This window comes from Lepidochelys kempii, chromosome 2 (genome assembly GCF_965140285.1).
Source record: "Lepidochelys kempii isolate rLepKem1 chromosome 2, rLepKem1.hap1, whole genome shotgun sequence".
In the NCBI taxonomy this organism is placed as follows: domain Eukaryota; kingdom Metazoa; phylum Chordata; order Testudines; family Cheloniidae; genus Lepidochelys; species Lepidochelys kempii.
The window spans coordinates 94,535,251-94,560,958 of NC_136381.1; the positions used below are offsets into that span (position 1 = coordinate 94,535,251).

General features: G+C 39.1%; 1 protein-coding gene across 7 annotated transcripts in view; it reads right to left on the minus strand.

Moving 5' to 3' along the window:
* Positions 1-25,708, minus strand: part of LOC140906869 (cadherin-19) — a 169,265-nt gene that overhangs the window by 40,532 nt on the left and 103,025 nt on the right. For all 7 annotated transcript variants that reach the window (XM_073331700.1, XM_073331701.1, XM_073331697.1 and 4 more), the window contains 2 exons: positions 15,800-16,026; positions 6,703-6,997 (listed from right to left, as the gene is read on the minus strand). In XM_073331700.1, the coding sequence (XP_073187801.1) occupies positions 6,703-6,997; positions 15,800-15,997 (493 nt within the window). In that variant the 5' untranslated portion in view covers positions 15,998-16,026. The remainder of the gene's footprint in view (positions 1-6,702; positions 6,998-15,799; positions 16,027-25,708) is intronic.

The window sequence follows — 25,708 nt, forward strand, 5'->3', positions numbered from 1 at the left end:
CATAAATGTTAACTCAAAACAAACTGTGATCTAGAAACAGAAGGTCACCAGAGATCAGTCTCACTGAACCACTCCTGCATATGAAAATCACTGTTAAGCATGAAAATAATGCAGCCCTTTTGAAGTAACTGAGTATTAATATTGACAAAAGCTACCACTGTGGATAATCCAGTGGATACAGTGTATGATTAATGCCATCTCTGAAACAGGAACCAAAATATAAAAAGTAAAGCTCAGAAATGTGCTATTTTATGGGATTATATTTAATAGATCGGGGATATAGATACACAGAAAAAGAGATTGCTTATGTGACTGCAATATGATGATTACAGCCTATTGGATCTTATTCAGTTAAGGCCATGTTTTATTTTCTACTCATTTTATTAAAAAATGAATACTTGAAGCTGTGATTTGTAGTACTACCCATTTGGGCAGCTCCAGTCCAATCCCTCTGGTTCTGTGTTGGGTCTGCTGAGGTATAGAAGCAGGCAAGGAAGGGCTAAGGAGCATGGAGCTCATACAGGTGGGCTCTGCCAGGCCTAGGTGCAGGGTATAAAAGGAGAAGTAAGCAAGTGGTGGTAATCTGATAAAGAGAGGCCAGGCTCAAGGCAGGGGTAAATGCTCCTCTCCTTCTTGAACCTCAGATGGAGGAGAACTTCCATTTTAAAATGTGGAATATATTTTTGAAAGGGATGGGCTTTATTTTGGGATTGGCTTCTCACATCTCCCAAGAAATGAGATTTCACATCATAGATTAAATGTGGACTTGGTACTAGGCAGCCCAATAAGGAGAGATTCCTTTCCAATTTTGAATTGCTCACCTCAAGTGGAAGATGTTTCTGTATGGGTATTACCATACAAAAGCAAGAAGTTACCTCAGTGGAATAGTTCTTCATTAAACGTGTCAACATGAGCAGTTATGCCTGAATAATAAAAAGTTGCCACTGCTACTTAGCATCCCTGAAACAATAGTATAAACAATACTTTCAGCTTCCTCTTTGGAATTAAAAAATAAATCAGCAAATACAAATGTTGTACTTTATACTAATGGGCTCACACATTTTTAAGCAATTTTCTGAAGTTCCAGGAGTAAAATGACATAACTGATGGCCTAATTGGTATTGTTCAGAGTTATGATACCATTTATGGAAGTATCATTTACGCAGGAATGGAAGTTTGGAAAGGACAATGAACTTGACTTTAGTATGCCGAAGATGCAAGTTACTCAGACATACCCATCAGCTTTCACACACTTGTGTCTTTGAATACAATACAGTTAGATTACACAATACTGATAAAACAGTTCAGACCCAAATATGTGTTTTATGTGTTCAAACATAGATCTAGTTAATAAATCAATTTACACTTTCTTTATGATACTACTTTACCATCTAAGTTGGGTACACTGCTTTCCGGTATGTTCTCTTTAAAGATAAAATTGTTCTCTTTATTATTGGTGCCTCCTATGGTGCAAACATCAGAGTCGTTTACCTATTATAACATATTAGGTAGCTACAGGAGAGTCATATAGGAAATATCTTTTTGTTTTTCTAACTAGTCCCCAAATAGATTAAAAATATTACATATTGATATATCATTGAATCTGACTCCTACCCATTCTATAAGATGTACTGCATTTGTAGGAGTTTAATAGCGCTATGGGAAGCACTTTATGTAAAATCATACCAAATGCCTGAGGGAAAACCATAGTCTTGTACTCCCAAAAGAGTCCATTTACTGATACATGTTTCATTTACTATGACACTTGCATAACAAATCCTAATAAAATTTAAATCCCGCAGATGTGGGAGATCTTAGAAAGCATACTCTTATGCTAATTTTCATTTATGTTCATATAAATATTAGTACTTGAACCTAACTTTGGGCTAAATTTTTCAGTGTATGTGGCAGGTCAGTGTTGGGGGCGAGGACATTCTGTGTCATACTAGGAAAAGTAATGCATTATTGTCTTTGGCTAGGCAGTGCTTTCTGTCACCTTATTTTCCTTGGTCTGTGCTTGTCTGCCGGCAGAGAACTCTTTCCCAAATGCAGAAGATGAGCACAGAGCCTTGTAGTGCTGTTTCCTCACTAGGTGATGCCCAGATCTGAAGGGAACCTAAGCTAAAAGATAAAAGCAAACTGACATGCTTAACTCAGCCAAGGGAAATTCTATGTCTGCTGTGAGAGAAGAACTGGTTTGCTGAACTGATATGGGGTTGATATCACAAAGCTTTGCTGTTTCCAGTCTCCATCTGCTGGCAGGTTAGAGGACCCTTTACTGGAATTAATGTTTTAGGATGCCGAGAAACTAAGGTCTTTGGCTTGACTCTACTTGCTTTGTCCAGATTCAGGGTGCAGTCTCTACACACGATGCAGCAACTGGTAGCCAGTATTTAACACCACTCTGAGTTCTAAAGAGGGTATGAGTGAGGGTAAAGGGGCATGTTCAGCCAATGTGCGTATGAGAGTTGTCTGTAGCAGTATAACTCCTGAAATGACCATGTTGTCAGTGCTGCAGGGGTTCCCACACCATGGTGCACCCCAAGAAAGCTGCTTCATGTGGGTGTCCACAGATCTGCAGGCTTTCACCTAGATTTATGTTCATGACTCGGGGCGATCAGAAGACCATGAATCTATCACTTCTGTAAACCAAGTGTCTCTCCAAGAGGGAAGCATGCAGAGAGTCTCCTCAGAGATCACCCATTCAGGTAAGGTTGGGGGAGTTTACTTTTGTACTTTCTGTGCTAAGGGGAGGATATAGGCTTTAGATCTGTAAAATTTCCCTAGCACTGTCGAAGTACAAGTGCTACATGATCTCAGAGCAGGGATTGGCAATTTTTGGCATGCGGCCTGCCAGGGTAAGCCCCCTGGTGGAATGGGCAGGTTTGTTTACCTGCCTCGTCTGCGGGTTCGGCCGAACACGGCTCCCACTGACTGAAGTTTTCTGCTCCAGGCCAATGGAAACGGCAGCCAGCATATCCCTCAGCCCGCGCCACTTCCTGCAGCCCCGATTGGCCTGGAGCAGTGAAATAAGGCCAGTGGAAGGTGAGATTGGCCGAATCTGAGGACATAGCAGGTAAACAAACAGGCCCTGCCCGCCACGGGGCTTACCCTGGTGGGCTGCGTGCCAAAGGTTGCCGATCCCTGTCTCAGAGGAATATCTTAGATTAAAAGAAACCTTTAACCAAATGGAATATTTAATTCATCTTATTCTATAATCCTGTGATATTAGAATGGAAATATATAATAGATGACTCAGGGGATTGGTTATAGGGTTTTGAGCCTTTCATTTTATGTGGTCAATTTCTATCCCAGGTCACTAATTATTTTAGAATCATCTAAAAGCAGTTTGCTGGACTATTTGAAATAAGATGAGGCTTTAAAAAAGGTTTCTTGGGAACATGTCTCCACATACCCTCTCTCCCCACACACACATATCACCACTACAATTGGCCCTAACTGTCACCCTTGTTGGCAGGCTCAGCCAAGAGGTCAAGGCCCAAGTTTATTCCTGTGGAGATGTAAGTGTCAAGGTTGAGGTTAATTGACAGTACAGCGCAAGAAAGCTTTCACAGCTGCACCCCATGTTGTAGCTCTTTGAAGAATTATAGAAAAATATTGAGCCAAAACTCACATGATATAAAGTGGCATTGCTCACGGGCTCCATAGCTGAGGATCTGGCCTACAATCTCTTGATGTGTCACATCAGCACTTTTCATGGACAAGAATTTATCTGTCACATACTTAATGGAAACAAATATACAAATAACACTTAATGTTAATGTACACATGTAAATTCAGAAACCAAAGGGAAGTGAAACATTTTGGTTTAGCCGTTAATTCCTTATTAATTCATCTTCCACTGTGGCATTTTCTAGAATATTTACATTTTAAAACCATTTTTCTTGGGTTACTGATGCCTGTTTATGCTCCTATTTTTATGTTAATTCAATATTCGTATCATGTGTATAGTCAATTCTAAATATCAATTACATAGACTAAGGGCCAATTCTAGGTTTATGCCTGCCTCCATGCAACCCTAAATGGAGGGGTTTTAAGGCCAAAATGTCTGCCAGGACAGAATTCTGTGGCAGTGAAGGGCCCAGAACAGGCCCCAAAGTGATCATCACTGTCAGGACATGGGTATAGCCTGGTGGTGGTAGATATGCTGATTAAGTGGATCTGCCAGTAGCATCTGCTAGTGCGGTCTTATGGATCCCTGGCTATAGAATGAAAGTGCTCCCTCTATGGGAAGTCCAAATGAGTGTAAACTGGCCTCTCAGAGTAGGTTATCATGTTATAATTTGAAATACATCCAAGGGTCACCCTATCCCAAAATCACTGACCATGAGATGAGAGCTGGGGGCAGGGTGTGGGTGTTACACCATGATAAATGATTATTTAATGATAGATAAGATGGTTGTCAAAAAATAAACATAACAGGGATTTTATTTAAATCAAAACAAAAGCATCTGGTTTCCATCTACTTCCAATAACATTAAATATATGAAGAATGCATATAATAAAAAATAACTATTTGAATAAACACACACACTTTAACTTACTACTAAGTGTACCTAACTAAATATAACTCTCTAAATAAAGAAAAAAACCTATATCTATCTCAGTATGCAGAGGCTATTATCTTATAGGTTATTGTTATTATTATAATTATTATTAGTTCTGGGCTCCCCTTTCCCCAGATATCTCACTGGGTGCTGTCTAATACTCAAGACAGTCTTTGAGCCCCATGTGCCTCTCGTGACTTCCTGAAAAGATGGACTTGATTCCAGTAGTGCTTACTTGTGGTGGTGCACATTTAACCAGACCCACGGGATCTGAAGGACCTTTGGTTCTCCTGTTCTAGATCTCTGGGACATTATGAATCAATGACAGGAGATGACCAGATCCAATGCTCAGGAACCTACAGGAATGGTTGCTCAGGAACATGCCATCAAACACAGACTGACTTGACCAGCCAGCATTGAACTCAGGGGACCCTCTCCTACACAAATGTCTGTTCTGCTCATCCTCAGCTTCTCCACTTACTCACGGTTTCTCTCAGTCCTGGTTTCCCTCTGTCCATCTGTCTACCCTTCCCCTCAGCCTGTTTCTCTCAGTTTACTCACTGACTTTGTTTCTGTCTCTCTCTCAGGTTCCCCCTGGCCTGCCTCTGTCCCTCCACCATCCACCTCTTCTCCTCCAATTGTCAATTCCTCTCCTCCCACTTTCTCAGAGAGAGGGGATAGGAACAATGACAGTGCAATCACATTGAACACACTCTAAATCATATATCCCAATACTGGGTCAAATCCCTTTACTATATTTACATGAGGGAAGTACTGCCTGCTGGCCTCTGGACTAAATCTCTCCTTCTTGGAAGCTGAGATCCAGACTGGCACAGGAAGTTGTAGTTTACATCTCGCTGTGAGGCTGTGAGGCTTTCCTTTTTTGACAGTATGGCATCTTTACTTATTCGTTCAGTACCAACCTTCCAGACATATTCCAAATCCTGGTCCAAATTCTGTCTGGCCCTAACATAGGGATGCTGGGACAGAGAGGGAATACAAATTACCTTCAAGACCCTTCCCCTCTAATGCAGCCTATCCAGGGGGCAGGGAAAATTTCTGTCTCCATGCTTAAGGAATACAGAGGTGTTTCCCTTATTGCACCTCCAGAGCATAATTCATTCTAAATGGAGAGAAACTGAGTGGGCAAGGATTAGGGAACAAGTGCCGCCAGTCTAAAGGATGGTGAAGTGTGAACACTCTTACTGCCAGAAAGTTTGGGAAGGAATTGTACCTTTGGACAGTGCAGCTCCACGCCACCCTATTGCATCCGCACACAATCCCCAGCATAAACCAGATTAGTAAACTTGAAATCTGGCACTAAGGGGAAATACTGACTACCCATGATGTGAAAGGCACTCTTTTCTGTTCCATTTACAGTACATGGTGTGTTACATGGAGTGTAATAAAAGCTTGTGATTTAATCATCATACAGAATCAGAGTAGCCTGAAAGAGGTGATCAAGTAATTTTCATTTAGTTTGAGCTTACATTTATGTACTTAAAGGAGTCAATAGAGGTTATAGGCCTTTGCAATTTAAATGTATAATGATAGATTTCCATGGATATAAGCCTGAAGAACAGACATGTTGTGACCAGTAAACATGATAGTGACACTTTTTGAAAGATTAGAGGATTGGTGTCCTAGCCAACTTTAAATTTGAATGTTAGATTCTGTTTCCCTCGCTTCTCCTTTGCAACCTCAACTTGATACAATATTCTGCCTGTCTTGAAATGTAATGTTGCTGTGTCCTGATATTCAACACTACTATTTTCAAGCCTAGAAAGTTAGCTGTGTTTCATTGGTGTATGAAGGGATGTACCATAGTTATATATCTGCTCATTACAACCCTGATTTTACAGAGACTTATGCACATGGAGCTACTCACATACTTAAAGGTAAACATGCCCAGGGGTTCAATAGGACTACTCACATACTAAAGTTAAGCCTGCATTGTAAGTCTTTGCAGGGTTAGAGCTCCCCTTTGGGAAAATGCTCTAGAGCCCTTCTGGAGCCCTTTATAGAGTGTCTTCTGAATGAAAGGCAATCTATAAAATAGGATATAAATATTTTAAAATAATATAACTGTCGAGCAACCTGGGAAAAAAAGAGTTGGTTCTTGACTTTCTTTTACCTTCAGGAGACATCTCGGGAACAGTGGCTTCATAAGGTCCATCCAAGAACTTTGGTTCATGATCATTGATATCCTGAACTTTGATGATAAATTCTGACTCAGGTTCAACGGGCAGCTGGGTATTCCTGTTAATTGCCTGTGCTCTTAGAGTGTAGAAAGGTTTCTCTTCTCGATCAAGCTTCTGTGTCACATGAATTGTACCTGTATACTCATCGATAGTAAAAATGCTTCCCGCTCCATCCCCCGTCAAAATGTATTTGAAAGTGCCATCATGTTTGTCGGAATCAGACTTCAGCTACAAGGGAAAAAGATTACTATTTATTTTCTGGGTAATAAATCAAAAGAATTATAGCTTTTTTTGTTCAGACCTATATGAATCTGGTCAACAGTGAGCATTCTTAGGATCTTATACAAGGCTGAGGCTACAGGGTATTGTAATAGATCCATCCAACCATGCAGTAGTTGTTGTTGATTTATGGCCAGAATTGAACTAAACATATAAGCACCTGCTTTACTTTAAGCACATAATTAAGTTCAGTTGACATCAATGTTTGATGTTTGAGTGCTTTGCTGAATTGGGACCTATATATCTATATAACAGGGTAGTGAAGGGGTGAAAAACTGTTCTTCCTTTTTTCATATATAGATATAGATATACTATTTCTCTCTATATATATACTATATACTATTTCTCTCTCTATATATATTATATATATTTCTCTATATTATTGTACTATATACTATTATACTATATACTCTTATACTTTTGTATAATATACTATTATACTAAACTATTAACAATAGTAAATCTAAATCTGAACAAGAGTGGCACTGTACCTATACAGTAATAGTAAATGGATACAAAGCCATTTGGAGGAGGGTGGGAGGAGTAATTCTGTGTTATTTATTTTGAAATAATTGATTGCTGTTTCTCCTTTCTTTACAAAGTGGTGGTCTATGTTCCTGTAGCTAAGATGAGGTTTGCTCTAATCATGCTGAGCCACAGGGACAATTTTGGTCCAGCCGCATTTGTTCGTGCTGTCATGATTATTTTCTTAGTATTAACAGCACTTTTGTCACCATTTATGCAGTTCTAATTTGCCAAAGATCTATAATTATGGTATTTTGAGAACACCAATTTCCAACATGTCCTTTATTTTATAATGTTCCATTTATTTCCTTTTGATTTTGAATCATAATCAGTGCCAATACACAACCTCTGAGCACACTGCCAATTATATAAAATTAAAAATCCAGTCTCAGTCATTTCATTCCTTCTATCAAGCAGAAGCTCCCTCCAAATACAGATCTCAACTCATTAGCTAGTGCTTCACTGTTCCCTACTTTTCTGTAAAAGTCAGTGAAACGAATGGGCTCTATATCACACGCTGAAAGTTGGCAAATCCACGCTATTTGGGACCAGGGAAAAGAAGGCACGTCAAAGTTCCATCATGACCTTGTGAAGAATGAACTGCCAGCCATCTTCTCTTTTCTATCAAGGGGGATGTTGAATCAGGACCTCTGCTGGCTGCTACTGTGGCAGTGTACCATGAGCAGAGAGATAGTCCCTCATGTAGGCTCTAATTATGGTTATTTACTTCCCAAAAACTTCATTAATGCACAGTTACAGTTAACTGGCAATGTCTCATAGCTTTCCAGAATGTCAAGTGCACCCATATTTAAAACTCTAAAAACCAGGAAACAGAGTTAAGGTACACACCAGCCTTGTCATTTCTCACAAGCTAAACTCTGCCCTCTCTGGAGCTGGCAAGAGCCACTGGGGTAACACTGTAAGTATGTTTCAGCCAGGGTTGCCCTATGATTAGGGCCCTACCAAATTCACAGTCCATTCTGGTTAATTTCACAGCCATAGGATATGAAAATTAGTCAATTTCACAATTTCAGATGTTTACATCTGAAATTTCACTCCCTTGTAACATAGGGGAGGGGTTGCAAAGCTGTTGTAAGGGGCGGATCACAGGATTGCCACCCTCACTTCTGCACTGCCTTCAAAGCTGGGCTCTGAATGCAGCACCCCCAGAGCTTCCTGCAGCTGCAGGAGGGTCCTGGAGGTGGAGGTGGGTCTGATCTTCCCCATGCTGCTGGGAGCACCTCAGCCAGAGGCTCCTAGCTGCTAGTTCTGGCCAGGCTGAGGAGGCACAGGACTTGTTCTTCCCCTGCACGGAAGAGCTTGGAAGGAAATCAGACCCACCTCCAGGTACCTCCCACAGCTGTAGGAAGCTCCGGAATTTGGCAGCAGTCTTGGAGCTTCCTGCAGCTGCAGGAGGTTGCCAGAGGTGGAGGTGGGTCTGATCTCCCCTCAGGCACAGCCGTGCAGGGGAAGAGCAAATCTGGTGCCTCTCCAGCCCAGCTGGGACTAGCAGCTAGGAGCCCCTGGCTGGGGCACTCCCAGCACCATGGGGATTATCAGACCCACCTCTGGTAAGTTCCTGCAGCTGGGGTAGGTACACAGAGGTGGGTCTGATCTGTTCAGGGGAAAAGTAAGTCCTGCCCCTCCCCAGTCCCCTTGTTTCAGTGTTGAGCTATGTAGGCTGTGCAAGCAGAGGAGCACAATAGTGAGTTCTAGCCATTGGAATTTGTAACAATCTGGTTGTGTATGTGACAGTGCACTACAAGGCAGAAGTAAGTGCAGGTAATGTTCCAGAAAGTCCTTAGTATAATGGCCAAAGGGTGGTAACATCTGGTGACTAATGAGTGGTTTGTTCAGTGTAGGGGAAGTGGTTGAGTGCAGGCCAGGCAGATCCAGTTGGTTTTCACTAAGCTTGCTTTAAATGTGACTTTTGCCTTAGTGGGGATGTGGTCTGACAGTTTCTCCTACTGTATCCACATGTTGTGTGCTCTGCCATGTTCCATATCATATGGAAGGATAAAATGCTACAATGTCTCTTGGGGTAGATTGTGGCATCACTGAAAGAGGACAGAGTTAAGCTTATGGAGGTGGGGATGATGTGAACCTTAACTCTGTATTTTCTGGCTTTCAGAGCTTTAAGTTTGTTTTGTGAATTTTCCTTAGGGAAGCAGTGGTAATGAGAGGGGTATGACTAAGATGCACCTGTGGGGTACGCATAGACACTTTCTGAGAACAGTTCACTGCACTCAGCTATCAGATTGGACTTTCTCCTTGCCTCTCTATGGCCCCAATAGGGCTGAGAGGACCATGGGGAGGAAGGAAGACGGTAACTGAAGGATTGTAAGTAGATATGTGCAAATTATCAAATTGTCAGTTCAGTTGCTGACCTGGAAAAAAAAAAAAAGTTTTGGGCCAACCTAACTTTTTTTTAAAATTTTTCAGCAAAACAGTTTTAAAAAACCATTTCAGGTCAAACTAAAGATTTTGTTTGATCCAAAATTAAACATTTTGACTTTTTTAATCTTTTAAAGATCAATACAATCCAGGTAAAATTTAAAATGAAAAGCCCTTTTGAACTGAAAAATCATTTTAACTTTTTTCAGATTTTTCTTTTTTTCAGCCACAGCAATTATGCAAATTCAACATGAATTCATTAAATATTTTGTCTAACCAAATCTGCATTTTTTTAGAAATGAAAAAAAGATTTGTCCACATTTTTTTACCTAGCTCTAGCTGTGAAGAGCACATCTTCCAGCTGTAGTCAGCAAGGAGGGAAGACTCAGACTCTATACTTCTCTTCAGGGGCAGTGCAAAACCCTCTGTGGTTCTCAGATGAATCACAACATCCCCTGGAGGTGAATACAGCCCGACACAACAGCTCTGAGAGATGTGAACTGACCCATTCATCAAAATGGGTGTTTTCCTTCCTCCTTTCCCAAAGTCCACGTGTTGTGGAATACCAATTTTCAGGATAATCTTGGTACGCATGTAGGTTTTACTTCAATTTGAAACTAAAATCAACAACTTATTGTGGGGGCTATATCTGAGAAAGCCGTTGACCAAATTACCACAATTTCAACTAACAACTTCAATGTTGGCTCTAATGTGGCACAACAAATATTATGGATGGGTAGAGTTGCTACTACAGTTAAGGCTGCACCAGGATTTCCATTTGTATAGGGAAGAAGATGAACTAAAAGTCTGTCTTTCAGGTTAGAATAGCATTTTTGAATGTTGATTGTCATTTTCACACTGCTTGTTTTTTTCTATAGGGAGGGAGAATATAATTTGAGATTTGTTACAACTGTTTTTTAAAAGGCTATGTGATTTGTTTTCTATTTGATATTTCCTTTGGACCCCCTTTTTAGAAAAAAAACACATCACTTTGAAGGGTAAAATTGATAGGCATGAAACTTAGGTTTATGCACGTTGGATGAATTCTTGTAGAAACTTGGTTTGCAGCTTGTTCAGGGGAAGACCCTGGTGGGCCGCAAGACGCTTTGTTTACCTGAGTGTCCACAGGTACGGCCACTCGCAGCTCCCAGTGGCCATGGTTCACCGTTCTTGGCCAATGGGAGCTGCAGGAAGCAGTAGCCCGGGGATCCTAGTTTTCCACTACTAAAAAAAACAAAGTTCTCCAATAAAAACATAACATAAAAAACATAAAAACCCACATTTTTCCATGATTAAAATGAAACACTGAACTCTAATTTTCCTAGCCACAGTATATACTGGTATCAGTTGAACACAATGTTTTATTGATACAGGGGAACCCTGTTTATCTGATCTAAGTGGGACTGGGGCCAGATCAGATCATTAAAAAAATCAGATAATTGTAGAGCTTCAGACATGGATGAAGGGGTCCCTCTGTCAGCCCCAGTTCAGTTAATACAGAAGAATGGATAATGGAGTCTCAGATAAATGGGATTCTATTTTATTTTTTTTTTCACAAAATATAAAAACTAAATATTCTCTCTAAAAATGCAAATTCCATTTTTTTCTGCATTTTCACCTAATTATAAATAAATTTCCTGATTCTCAACAACATCTTTGATCATGCTGACATTGATGAAAGTCACAGCTATTTGCTTTCCTTTGATCACATGCAGTCCCCTTGTTCACAAAATGATTGAGGAGCACATGCCATGATTCCATTACCCTAATGCTGCTGCTTGCTAGAGTCTTTCATTTTCTTTCTATTTACATAATGGTACTTTCCTTGATAATACTTCTAAAGTAAAATCTGAGTGTGCATATGAATTTCAGAGTATTTATAATATCAGTTGTTAAACCAGAAGCTTTGCTCTCAGGTCAAACTTTCAGAAGAAGCCCTGCAGATTGCAGGTATACACATAATACACATTCTCAGAAAGCTGCCAAGTGTAGGATTCAGCGTCTCAGAATATAAGAATGACCATAATGAGTCACATCAGTAGTCCATCTAGCCCAGTATCCTGTCTTCTGACAGTTACAAGTGCCAGATGCTTCAGCAGGATTGAACAGAACAGGATAATTATTGATTGATGCATCCCCTGTCATATTTGTAGTGCTATACTCTTATTACTCTAGCGTGTGATTTCCATCCATAGCGATTATATGGTACACTTTGTTTCATTTAAGGTTTTTCAACTTTTAACTCGATGCTTTCTTTCACATATAGTGCCACTCCCCCACCAGCATGACCCTACTCTGTCCTTCCTATATATTTTGTACCCTGGAATTACTGTGACCCATTGATTACAATTGTTCCACTAAGTTTCTATTATGCTTATTATATCAATATCCTCATTTAACATCAGGCACTCAAGTTTATCCCATTTTAGTATTTAGACTTCCACTATTTGCATACAAGCACTTAAAAATTGTCAATATCTAGTAGTCTGCCTTATTGTGATATAACTGAGTGGGACTCTTTTTCATTTGACAGTTTCTCTTCAGGTTCCTTCCTGTACTTTATCAGCTTCTGTCCTCTTCTCTTTACTCAGATATATAGTATCCCCTTAATACGCCATCCCCTAATGGATGTCTCTGTCAGAAATGTGTGCTCGCCTGTACCTGTTGGCTGTACTCCAGCCGCTAATTTAAAAACTCCATTATGACCATTTAAAATTTACATTCAAGTAATCTGGTTCCATTTAGGTTTAGGTGGAGCCCATCCTTCCTGAATAAGATCCTGTTTTCCCCAAAGGTTCCCCAGTTCCTAATAAACACAAATCCCTCCTCTAAACACCACCATCTCATCCACACATTGTGACCCTGCAGTTCTGCTGGTCTAACTGGCCTTGCATATGGAATAGGTTTCAAGGTAGTTGCTCAGGTTCAATGAGTACGGCAGGTCACCTTGAGCCACACACTTACTTTGAGATCAGGTTACCTACAAACACTAACTTGCAACAGAATAATAGCACTGCTGCACATGTGCAAATAACTCTGGAGCATCATCTTGGCTCTAGCCACAATGTAGACCCAACTTTTACCTGGAATGACTTTTTAAAATATTGCTTCCCCACAAGGACACTTGCTTCCCCACAACTAGGTGCCAGACACTAACTGAGATCCGTCCTGAGTAGGTGATATCAGTTTGAAGAAGATCAGCATAATAGTTTGAGCTCCAGGTGTGTTATAAGAACCAAAACATGTTGATGCCATGTGATTATTTTTAATGGGGCTGTATCTTGCTTAAATAACCTCACATTTAGACCATTAACTAGAGATGATCAGAGGATGAACATTTTGTTTTGTGGCAACTTTTGAGGTTTCACAATTTGTTTTCATTCCACCTTGGAACAAAACCGAGACTTTTTATATATTTTTTTATGAAATGTAATTGGTTCAAAATGTCTGGTTTTGGACCACAACCAGATCTTGTTGATTCAGTACATATGTATATGTCCAAGTGGTTAGGATAACGGTTTGAGATATGGAAGACCCAGTTTTAAGTGCCTGTTCTGCCTGTTTCTGAGCAGAATCCTTCATCCCAGATCAGTATTAGCCTTATAGAGACTTGGACCTAGATTTCTTACATCCCAGGCTAGTACCGTATCTACCAAGCTATAGAGTGTGAGAGACTCTTTTTCTCTCTTCTCCTCCCGCATTCCCAACAAATAGTTAATCAAAACCAGAATATTGCTATGAAATTCTTCAGCTTCTGTGAAGTTAAATTTCAATGAAAATGTTCCAACCAGCTCTACCACTAACATCACCCCCAGATGCCCATTGAATGCACTGATTTTCAAGACAAACCATGTAAGCAGGTGGATTTTACAGCATTTAGAAAAATCAGCTGTAAAACAATCAGCTGGTCTCATTGGTCATTGGTCTCTTAACCAATGTTGTGCTACCATCCTTGTAACCAAAAGATTGTATTAGGTGACATGACCATATTACATAAAAAGAGGAGACTTTTTATATTGAACATTTATTGCAGATCCATACAAAGGACCTAATTCTTATTTACACTAAGAACTCTTTGTGCTACCCTGGTGATGTAAAAGGACCTTAGAGTGAGTGTAAATTGTATTAAGTCAGAGAGGCATAACAGCAAAGTAAACGGTCCTGTATTACAAATGAGAATTAGGCCCAAAAGGTTTTATGTACTTGGTTTAAGAATATATCTGGGGTTATAGATACATAGATTCCAAGGCCAGAAGGGACCATTGTGATCATCTAGTCTGACCTCTGTATAAGACAGGCCATAGAACAGCCCCAAAATAATTCCAAATGTGATGTTGATGGAGACATACCTTTTCACATATGTGATCACTGCAAAGGGATTCATAAGATTTATTTACATTTGCAAATCTAGGAGGGACTGATTTAAAATTGAAGTTGTAGAATCATAAGATCTGATTGTATAATCAGAGTGTGTAGGGGAGTTGTGAGCTGGAACAAGTGACAGTTAATAACAGAGACAGTCTGTTTTTGGACTCTTGTTGATTCAGTTCCCTGCAGGGCCTTATTTACTAAAAAGACACTGGCTGATCTTAGATTGTCACTTCCCTACTGATAACAGAACATGTGCTTCTTGGTGGAACATCACAAGTAAATGTGGCTGATTTAAACAGCAATAAGTTAATCATAATCCTCAATTACAATTCCATATCAATTTACCTGTATTACTGTGAAGAACAAGAAGGAAAGAATATAAGAATTATATTAAGGGTCAGGGAAATCATAGCATTTCTTTGGCATGAAACTAAATTCCTAGCCACAAAAGCATATGCTGTATCTACACTTGCTCCTTTAGAAGTGAGACATCATACTTCTACATTAGTTACTTTGAAAGGGCTGTGAAAAAGTAATTAATGAATTTTGAGCACTTCACCCTCTGGGCCCAATTAAATTTTAGTGCTAGTTAATTAGTGGTTAAAGTTATTTCAGTTCATTCATCTAGAAAGTGCCTTACAGAAAAGGACACCAGATCTAGAGATTATAGTTATTTCTGGTTGAAAAAAAAAGAGCAACTAAATAAATAAATTATTAATAATAATAATAATAATAATAATTAATAAAAATAAATAAGCAGAGAGGGAGATCTCATTTAGAAAATTATCTTAATGCACAATTTTAAAAGAGGTTGAAAAATAATTGCTCATTGTGCTAAAGCTACATTAATCTAATGAACCATGCAGGTTCCTATAGCTTCTCAATGGTAAAAGGATTTAGTATTAAACTGCTTCATTAAAAATTAATGAGGGGTAAATCACCTGCTACTTAGTGTAATAGAAAATCATGCTAAATACTGTTTGTAAACTGCATTGCACTCAGTATGGCTGCTTTCATACAGTGCCAAAAATAGCATAAGCAAATTGCCAGATGTTGATAAATGAGTCCTTAGCTTTCATTCAGAAGATAAAAGGAAAATTTAAAGTCTGATGACAACATCTACTGTGTGTGATTTTACTTTTAATTGCATAATGAATTTGGTGTTGAGGAAGATTAAGGACTTATATTGTAGCACTGGTAAAAGCCTGGTATATGTAGGGCTCCGACCCTGCAATGATCTTCCTGATTGTAAGATTAGGACCATAATAAGGGGAAATGTGCAGACATCTGACAAACCTTTCGGCCAATGCACTTTCCCTCCTGCCTCTGAGCACAGACTTCCAAATCTCTGGAGGTGATTGCTCTGTCGATGGCCAGATTTATATGATGCAAACAGTTGTTAATCAACTTGTTAAGTCAAAATGTTGCACTCTATGTTGCCGTACCTCCCACAGAACGTACCTGGCCAACACACAAAGGCTCTGTTAAAATCTGTTCTTCCAGCACAAAAAACTGGCTCCATACCCAGCCACGTTTGACTCTCTGAAGTGTTGCAAAAGGTTGCTTCATTTTGTGGGTGTTATGGTTCTGCATACTTGGAAGGCAAGGCCGTAGCTGACCAAGTGTTAGCAGAAGAGATAGCCAAGTATAACAATTCATACTGAAACCTCCTTTCAATCAATATTCATCTGTGGAAGGAAAAAAAAAAGAAAAGCTTTTACAAAGTAGCACTTCCCCAGCCCCTTACAAATATTGATTCTATGTTAATCTAACAGATAATTTTTACGATTAAAAAATCTTCTATTCCTAAAAGAGAAGAACCAGAAGAAAGGCAACTTCTGATTAAAAAAGAGAGGTATTTTATTAGGGATTCAAAGGTATAAAAGTCTGCATTCAATTTCCTTTTTATGAAATCCCTTCAGAGGGACCATCTATGCAAAAAAGAAAATCACCCTTCAATTAATTCATCCTCCAAATTAAGCTGGATAATTGTATTGTGTAGACCAGCAATAATTTGATTGGAATAATTGTACATTTCTGCTTAGACAGTGCTCATTTTGAGCTGTAGTTACTGAACTGCCTGAAGGGTGAATAAGTAGCCTGGGTGATCCTAATGACTGACAGCTAAAATGGAGGATTGCCTACAGTTGTTTTTAACCTCCTCATTCCCTCCCTCCTATCACAACAAAATCATCCTGCTAAAAATGCCAAAGGAGCTAGCGTGGTAAGAAGAAGCAGCTAAAATGTGCACATCTCTTCTTTCCTGATCAATAGAAATTAACTGTCTCATCCGATTCTACCTCCTCTGACATTTCATATTTTCAATTAAACGGACGAAAGGAAAATATAGCCTGGAAGCCCTTGGGTTCCACCAGTCAGTTTAACTGATCACACAAAATATTCTTTAGGTAAGCCAAGTCTTTGCACAAGATGTATGCTATTATCATTTGTTGTGAGTGGATCCTGCATTGACAGAATTAACAGAACTGTCAGTTTGAAATAAAGTGCAATGCTTGACTGAGAATGGCCATCCTCTCTGAGGTGAAATAAAGGATTCTGCAATACTTGGCCACACACACTTGTTAAAGCCTTACTCGTAAACCCAGTCTCTGGGGGCTATGGGGTTATCTAGGTATGAGAAAAAAATTGTTTTATGAGCTGACTCCATGTCCGTCAGTTCTTAGAATATAAGGGAGGTTTCCAGCAGTGACGACACATCTGGCTATACATCCATTTAACCATGAACAACTGTCATGTGTCCTTACCTACCCAGGCACATCTATTCACCTACCCTTAAGCATGATGATATTAATAATAATAGTAATGAATACCAACACAAACTAAAGACACTTGACCTGGCCTGGGGTTGGGGACACATGCTTGCCCTGAAGGAATGGAATCGCACAAGGCTGAATTACTTGGAAAGAAACTGAAATGTCTCTCACTTATAATGCAAAGTGTCACATTTTTAGGTGGGTGTAAAGGAATTTAAGTTGAAGAAATTTTACATGCTGAGGGACGAGAAGAAAAGAAAAAGTGCTAGTAGGAAGATATAAAGAGTTGTATGTTTTAGCTTTTACATTCATGCACATTCTTCTGTTTCTTCCATATCAAAGCTGTAGTATCATAGGGGAGATTTTGAAAGGAAGGAATTGGAGTTAGGTGCTCCATTGCCATCAACTTTCAGTGGGAGTTGGATGCCTACCCACTTTGTACCTTTGAAAATCTCCCTCTCATATTCCTTAACACTCAATAAGGATTAATTTCAAGGCATGTGAGAAGGCCAGAAAAAGGTACACTTTAGCTCCAAAAATAAAGCTTACAGAGGACTTAAGTAGTGCATAGGCCTTGGGCTTTTCTTCACAGAGGGTGAATTTCACCCTCACTGATGTGTGATTTACAATCTCTCTCAATTTGGGCAAAGAAGCCATTGGAATCTAACATATACAGTTCATTGTACTGTATTTCATAGCAAAGGAAAAACATGCTGAACAAAATCAAAACCATGTGGCCTTTTGAGATAATTCATAAAGAAAATTATTTCAATCATGACTTAAATCAACTGACAGGTGTTCAGCTTGTGCTTAGGCTACTTCTGGCTTAACCTGCTTCTGGCTACACATTAGCTTGTGTTTCACCCATCCATTCTGATGCTACCCATCTTACCCATCCAGTTTAATAGTCTCCTTCAAGCATGTTATAAACTAGTATTTCAAGCAGAAGGAAATCGAAGTTTGTTAGTAAACTCATCTGACAAACACTGTATGTATACACATCAACTTAATAAGTATACAGAATAATACTATGTTACTTACTATTGCTCACCCATTAAGAAGGCACTCAACAGCTAGCCATCAATGACAGACAACTGAAAGAACATAATTAATACATTTCTCCTGTATTTCTTATTTGAGATGATGGCTATGATACTCATAGAATAGTATTGTATCTACAGTATGCTGTAATTACTTCCATTGCAAACCTTCAATTTAAGGGGGATAAACATTGTTCTTGGTTTCAGGTGTTGCATACCGTTCACTAAATATGTAAAAATATTAGTCCAGTTTAAAAAAAAAAAGTGTGAGATTTTTAACAGTGAGTGGTTTTGAACTCATAAATGATCCTCTTTTATGAGAAAAAAAAAGAAACAAAATCCAATTTATTGTCAAGTGGAGGTTGTATTTAGGAAGGGTTTGGATGGATAAGCAAAAGGGCTTACACAGATAATTTCCACATGGAGCAAGAGGGAAATAGGGACCAGATTGTACATTTCAACATAATAGTCTGGTCTCTGCCCTACTCTTCAAACGGTGCGGCTACATGTTGCCCCATACTTAGGTTGGATTGCACCTATTACATTGATAAGAATAATAGGAATATCAACTGCAGTAATACTAGACAGGCTGAAACTTTTTAGGGGGCTGTGGTGATTAACTTGTTATGGATTAGGAAGAAATTTACCCCAAGGACATCATATTGCACAATAGTCTATTTCTGGAGTTTGTGACACAGAGGCTACTTATCAAAAGTCCCCCTTCTTTGGAAACAACTCTCCTTCAAACCTGAAAAACTCACTACACCAAACTTTCACTACACTAAACATCTTACAGGATATTTATTATGGAGAGTAATGCAGAGGTTCCCCAACTTTTCTTATTGCATACACCCTTCCAGAGCTACCAGCTGCCTACACTTCTCATGACTCATACTTTGTGTGTTCTTCTTAACACTAACTGTCTTTAGCCAACTATCCATGTTTCACTGTTATGTACAGATATAGTTATAGTGCAACATATACAACTGAAAGGAAAACCCTAAATTCTGAGCTCAGTTACACTGAACAGTTGCTGGGCAACTGAACCCATGCTGGATAGTGATTGGAAGTGAGGGCTCTGTATGTCAGCATCTTTGTGTAACTGTCTTCTCATTGGTATATCTTGAAGTAAATTAACTACTGTATTTTATATAACAAATTCCCAAAGTATTATAAAGCTTATGAAAATTATGAAAATTCAATAAATAAAGAAATTAATACATGAAATCCACCATTACACAATTTATCCCATGTGCCTTCAGAGATGTCTTGCATGCTCCCAAGGGTCCACATACCACAGTTTGGGAACCCCAATGTAATGTATATACAGAGATTCATAACAATTGTGAAATACATGTATGGGTATTATTTAAGTATTTGTATTGAAAGGACTTGGAGTAAAAAATAGTCACGAGGGCATAAAGTGTATCAGTGATAACCCATTCAGGCAGAAGAGAGTTGTTACCCACTATGGTTAGCTCGTGATGCATTGCAAGGCTCATTTGCTTCGCCTTGCACAATACTAAAACTTTGAATGGAAAACCAACAGAGGAAACTGCAAGCAATCAAAACCTCTTAAAGTTAAAAAAAAAAAAAGGAATTTTTACAATAAGACAGGGGTTTGCCCTGTCTGTAAACAGAAGCAAAAGACTGTTTTAGTAAAATACAGAGGAGAGAAAGGATCTCTGGATCTATTCACTTAGTAACCCCCCTGTGGAGTAGGGTGTTTTCATGAACATTGAGATCCTGGTTCTTGTGATACCAGCCAGCTCTGCAATGGATGGAACTTGGGGGGGGGGGGGATTTTTACTTTATTAGCTAGGAAAGGTAACTATTGATAATGTAGACCCAGGTTCACATTTTAAGATTTTTTGTGTGTGTTATAACCATTTGTTTCTACCACTCTCTCTTGTTTCTCGTTAAATCTCTATTATTTTTAAAATAAACCTATTTTTTATTGTAAGTGCTCTCACATGCTATGTGTAATGCAGGAGTGATGGATTAAGGTAAAACAGATGAACTGGTGTACACTGCAGCTTTGGGGGCAGAGGATCTGGAATATCTGTGAGTTAGTAGTGTCAGGGGCTAGATATCACAGGGGAAAGATTCCAGGGGGACTAGGGTGCACCTATTGGTAACCTGCAAGATGAAGACAAGGGTGCCATAGACCAGAGGAGAGTGCAAGGCTGGTTGTGTCAGGGAGCCGACAACCAGCTAGGCACAGGCAAGACTTCCTCATGCTGGAGAAAGGGGTAAGAAGGTGGCTTACAGTCCTGGGTGCCCCAAGGACCATCACAGGGTTCTACTCCTTTCTTCTCCACAAATAGCCAGAAACAGCATACTATTTTAGATGTATCACTAGTTGGATCAGGTTTCAAATTTCCTATATTCCTATCATGGTAGTGTTGCCCCTTTTTTGACCTGAGTTGTTAGGTTCGTTTCCACTAGGATTGTTTCCACAAGTAGGAAAAATTGATGATGGAGTCAGGTATTTCTTTGATGCAATCCTGTTTATTTATAAAGAATGGGACAAGTCCAAATTTCTCTGAACACAATAAGAATCAAACTACAGGAGACAGGCTTGGAGCTGTGAGCAAAGAAACTTTTTTCAGCTAGCACAGTACCCAAAAACTTCTCTCGCTAGGCTTTTTCTTAGGGCCATGCTTCCAGTGCTTCTCCTGGCTGTCTCCTTGGCTTTCTGTTCCTTCTTTATGTCTGTTTCTGAGGTGTTTCTCACGGCCTCCCTCAAACACATGGATGCACACAGATCCACAAATCAATGCCCTAGCCTTAGCTTTTGCAATATCAGTCCTCAGGGAAGCACTTTGAGTCTCGTGGCTCAGCTTTTTCTCAAGCTTAGCCATGTCTCTGTGTTTTGGACGGTGCTCCTGTTGCTTCAGCTACCTGGTTCTAAAAAGGAACTCCTTTGCTTTTTACATTTATCCAGAATGAAAGGCAACTGTTAACCTACTAGCTTCACTGAGGTTTAACCCAGCTCTGAAGGAGTTTATAAACCTCACACTGTAGTTGAGGCAGGGGAAAGGATGGAGCAATACAGGAAAGCTCTGTTCCTCAGACATGGCAAAGCATGCTCCTGAGGAAAGGAGCAGGATAAAGAGAGCTACAGCAGCACAGGCTCAGGGAGGAGAGAAGTCATTTCCAGGAGGAGCACAGCCTGGAGAAGAAGACGCTCTTTCCAAGGATGCCTTGGAGTCCCCTCATCATCCAAGGGATAGGGAGGACCACGGATGGGGGAAGCAGAAGGTTCTCTCCAACAGCCCTAAGACTACGAGGCTGCAAAGGACTATAAATAAATAACATGCTACAAACTGAGGCATTGGATGGGTAGGAAGTGGCCCAGGGAAAGGTGTGCAGGAAGTGAGCTGAGTGAAGGCCAAACTGTGCTGTCACAGTTACAGGGCCCTGGGCCAGGATCTGGTAGAGTGGGAGGGCCTCTGTCCCCCTACCCACTCCAAATTACCCAATGCCTAGCCCTAGTATGGGCTGGACTAGAAGGTTACTGTCAAGGAAACTAACCAAGCTGACCCCCATTCAGGGAGTCCTGGGCACAATGAACTGAAAGAGAGACTGGAACAGCAGGGCCTGACCACTAGGTCTGCTGACTGAACAGACAAACCTGCTACATCAGCCAGTGGCAGTAGCATATTATAAATCATATCCATGTTATTTCATTACACAGAATATTACATGTTACATTGCACTGCTATCTAAAATGGGAGAAAATATTCTTTATTGCGTTTGGGGAGGAGATTAAGGCAAGAAATAAACAACAAAAACAAAATATGGACAACTCATATGTCTTTTATAATGAAAATATTAAGGTTCAGGTAAAATTTTATTAGAACAACTTCTTGAATTAAATATTTCATCTGGCGGATAGGTATAACCACATAATATTCAGTTTACATCTGTTGTGTATATTGCTATCAGTGTAGTGAAATGTATCTTTATTTGTAAACTTTCTGAGTTCTTGATAACCTTTATTTTTTTCTTAGTAGGTTTTGAGGAAAAGGGGGTTTGTAAATATTTTTTAGAAGAAGCTACTTCAGTAGAAGACTTGAAGAGTTAGAATACCTTCACAACTTCAGCTATGCATCTGGTATTTGATTATATGTCTTTTATATGACAAGCTAGTGATAATTTTACTATATTAAAATGTAAGCTGTTATATGTTTCTTTGAAAAAAGATTACCTCAGCAAACATGCTACTGTATACCACCAGCGACTTAGGATTCAACCAGTAAGTATGGAATTTATTTGAAATGTTATCTTTATTATTTCTGTAATTCCCAAGGGATGACTCATATATGGATCAAACTATATAATTAATGTGTATGGTTTGTTGTTTTTCTTTGTAACTGTTTTTTTTTTTTTAAGGAAAAAAACACATCTGTGCAATAATAGGTGTGAAATTATTAATTCTTTCCCTGTGTGCCAAATGGTGGACACCCTACTAGATGGCCAAAAAGCCACAATCCCATAACTGAGGAAGAAGGTCATACTGGTTAAAAACTGACCTGCTTTAATGGAAAAATGAAGACAGTGCATTCTCTCTCTCAACACAGATGGGAGAAAGGAGAAGTTGATGAAAATGAATGTAAATCACAAGTTAGGAATAATAGAAAATTGATAAGGGAATCAAAGTGACACAAGGGGAAATCTATGGCCAACAGATAGATAGATATAGGTTCATTAGTAAATGGAGTTGGTAGAGTTGTTAATAATAATTCAGAAAAGGCAAAAGTGTTCAATAGTTTTGTCCTGTATTTTGGATGGATGATATAGTCTCATTATATGATGATAACACTCTTTCCATTCCACTAGTATTGCTGAAGAATATTAAACAGAAGTTAGTCAAGTTAGACACTTTTAAATCAGCAGATCCTGATGACTTGCATCTAAGAGTTTTAAAAGAACCAGTTTAGGAACTTGCTGGACCATGAATGTTGATTTTCAGTATTTCTTGCAACACTGGGGAAGTTCCAGAAGACTGGAAGAAAGCTAATGTTATGACAGTTTTTAGAAAGGGTAAATGGGATGTCCCAGATAAATAAAGGCATGTCAGCCTGACATTGATTCCTGCAAGATAACTGAGCAGCTAATATGGGACTTGATTAATCGAGAATTGAGAGGGTAATGTGACTAACACAAATCAACGAGTGTTTATGGAAAATAGATCTGTCAAACTAACTTGATACCCTTTTTATGAGGTTACAAGTTTGGTTGATAAAAGTAGTAATGTTGACATAATATTTTTAGACTTCTTTAAGGTGTTTGACTTGGTACCACATAATATTTTGATGAAAAACTAGAAAGATATACAATGAACACAGCACACATTAAATGGATTAAAAATTGTCTAACGGATAAGTCTCAATGTAATTGTAAATGCAGAATCATCACAGAGCAGGGATGTTACTTGGAATCTATGAATAATCCAGTTCTTACTACTTCTGTTGTTGAATTCTACCAAGATGGTAAATAGAGACCAATTACAGCAGGTTTGGTGTGATAGAACCTCTTCATTATTATTCCTGCTTTTTAATTATAGCTTTATCTTTTTGGAACCTATGTGAAGGATAGTCTGATGTAACTTTTTTACTCTTTAGTTCTTTTAATAATACTGTGCATTCTACACTAGAAAAAGGAACACACTCAATCTAGTGGAATGAGTATGGCATTGGGAATAAGGAATTCCTTAATTCTAATCTTGGCTCCACTGAACTTTCTTTTTGGCCTTAGGTAAGTCACTTCAGTGATTATTATGCTTATTAGAGCTAACCCCCCACCCCACCCCCAAAAAAGGCACTAGACATTTTGTAGAAGTTTACAACTTTTTTCACTGAAATTTAATTTTTGACTAAACTTCCCAAATAGCTCTAATATCTACCTTCCAAGGGAATTGTGTGGATTAGTTAGTTAATATTTGTAAGGTAGTCTGAGCAAGTGAATTGTAATATTAACTGCCAAAAACTTTGTTAACACAGAGTAAAGGTTGACCAGCCATGCCTTGTACCTTCCAGAATATGAATATATTTAAACCTCTGAAAACCAAGAAATACAGAATCAAGTTGGCCCACAACCTTAATTCTGCCTCTGGAGAGAAGCCGGCAAGAGAGCTGGCAAGAGCTATTGAAGATATGTTTCAACCAGGGCTTCCCTATGATAAGCAGACATAAGGAATGAGTAGGTAAATGTGCCATTTTTTATGGCATATTGTTGTAACTCATTGTATTCTCTCATTCATCTGCATGCACCTAGTCCGCCCTTTGCTGTGTTATGACCAGCTGAAATGGCTGAGTAAAAGCTAGGTGTAGCCAGATGGAGTTTACTTAACCCTTCCTAAATGCAACTTTTGCCTCAATAAGAACACAGTTTCTTCTACTCTTCTCAAGTGCTGTGTCCTTGCAGTGCTTGATATCATCTGGTATAATATAGGGTGATACAATGTCTGTCATGGGTGGATTGTGGAATCACTCAAAGGGTGCTATCAGGCTGACCTGTGAGTTGTCAGAGAGGAACATTGTTTTTGAAAGATGTAAGGTATCTTTCCTTTTTTTTCTATAACTAAGCTGAGGAGGCCTATCTCATTTAGTTTATGAAATGTTTGCATAATATTTCTAGATTTTCACCATTTCTCCTGTTTTCCATTTTGCCATTCTGTTTTTTCTTTAAAAAAACTATTGTATGGATAACTTTTATGCATCTCTTCCTCAAGAGAGTGAATCCTGCCACCTCTAAGGAGAGGTATACCAGTATGGATAAGCCTTTCGCCAACCTGAGAATGACTAATGTTGATGCACTCCGCCATATCTGAATGATTGTCTGGCAACTGTGTCACAATCTCTGTATACATACAGTGGTCATTAACTGCTGTCATGTTTTGTTTCCTACTAATAAATCTAATTTCTGAGATCTTAGTTAGATGCAACATATGCTTTATTTTAAATGTCACAATATACATTGGCCTGGCATATGTATAATATTTATGTAGGTCCATAACTAATGTACCTGGGTCCAAATCAACCCTTAGTTAAATAGGCACAAATCTGAAGTAGCTCCTTTGATTCCAGCTGTCTGGATTTGCATCTGTGTATGTGATAACAAAACTTAGACCATTCCTGAGGCCTAGTATTCAATCACTGCTCTACAGCTTAGGACAGTGCAAGCAACTACAGTGTGCTGGAGCCCAGAACTTCCATCTCTTTCACTCCACTGCAAGAACATGCATACCAGCCGTGGGGACAGGATCACAGTGCATGACTAGGAGAAAGAGAGGGAGAAAGAGGATAGGCACAACATAACCCTGCAAAAGAGTTAATGGCCCCTTCTAACCATGTCTCAAAATGTATTTTTGCAGGTACTTCTTACCTACTTCTCCCTGAAAACATCATTAAAAATACACAAAGAATTGGTCACAATAGCAAAAGCCAAAGGACTTGATTTAAATGTTAGATATGGTAGAAGAATCAGCATCTTTGTTGTCAGGCTGCACTTCCTACTGAATCCTACATGTGGAGGTGCTGAGAATGAAA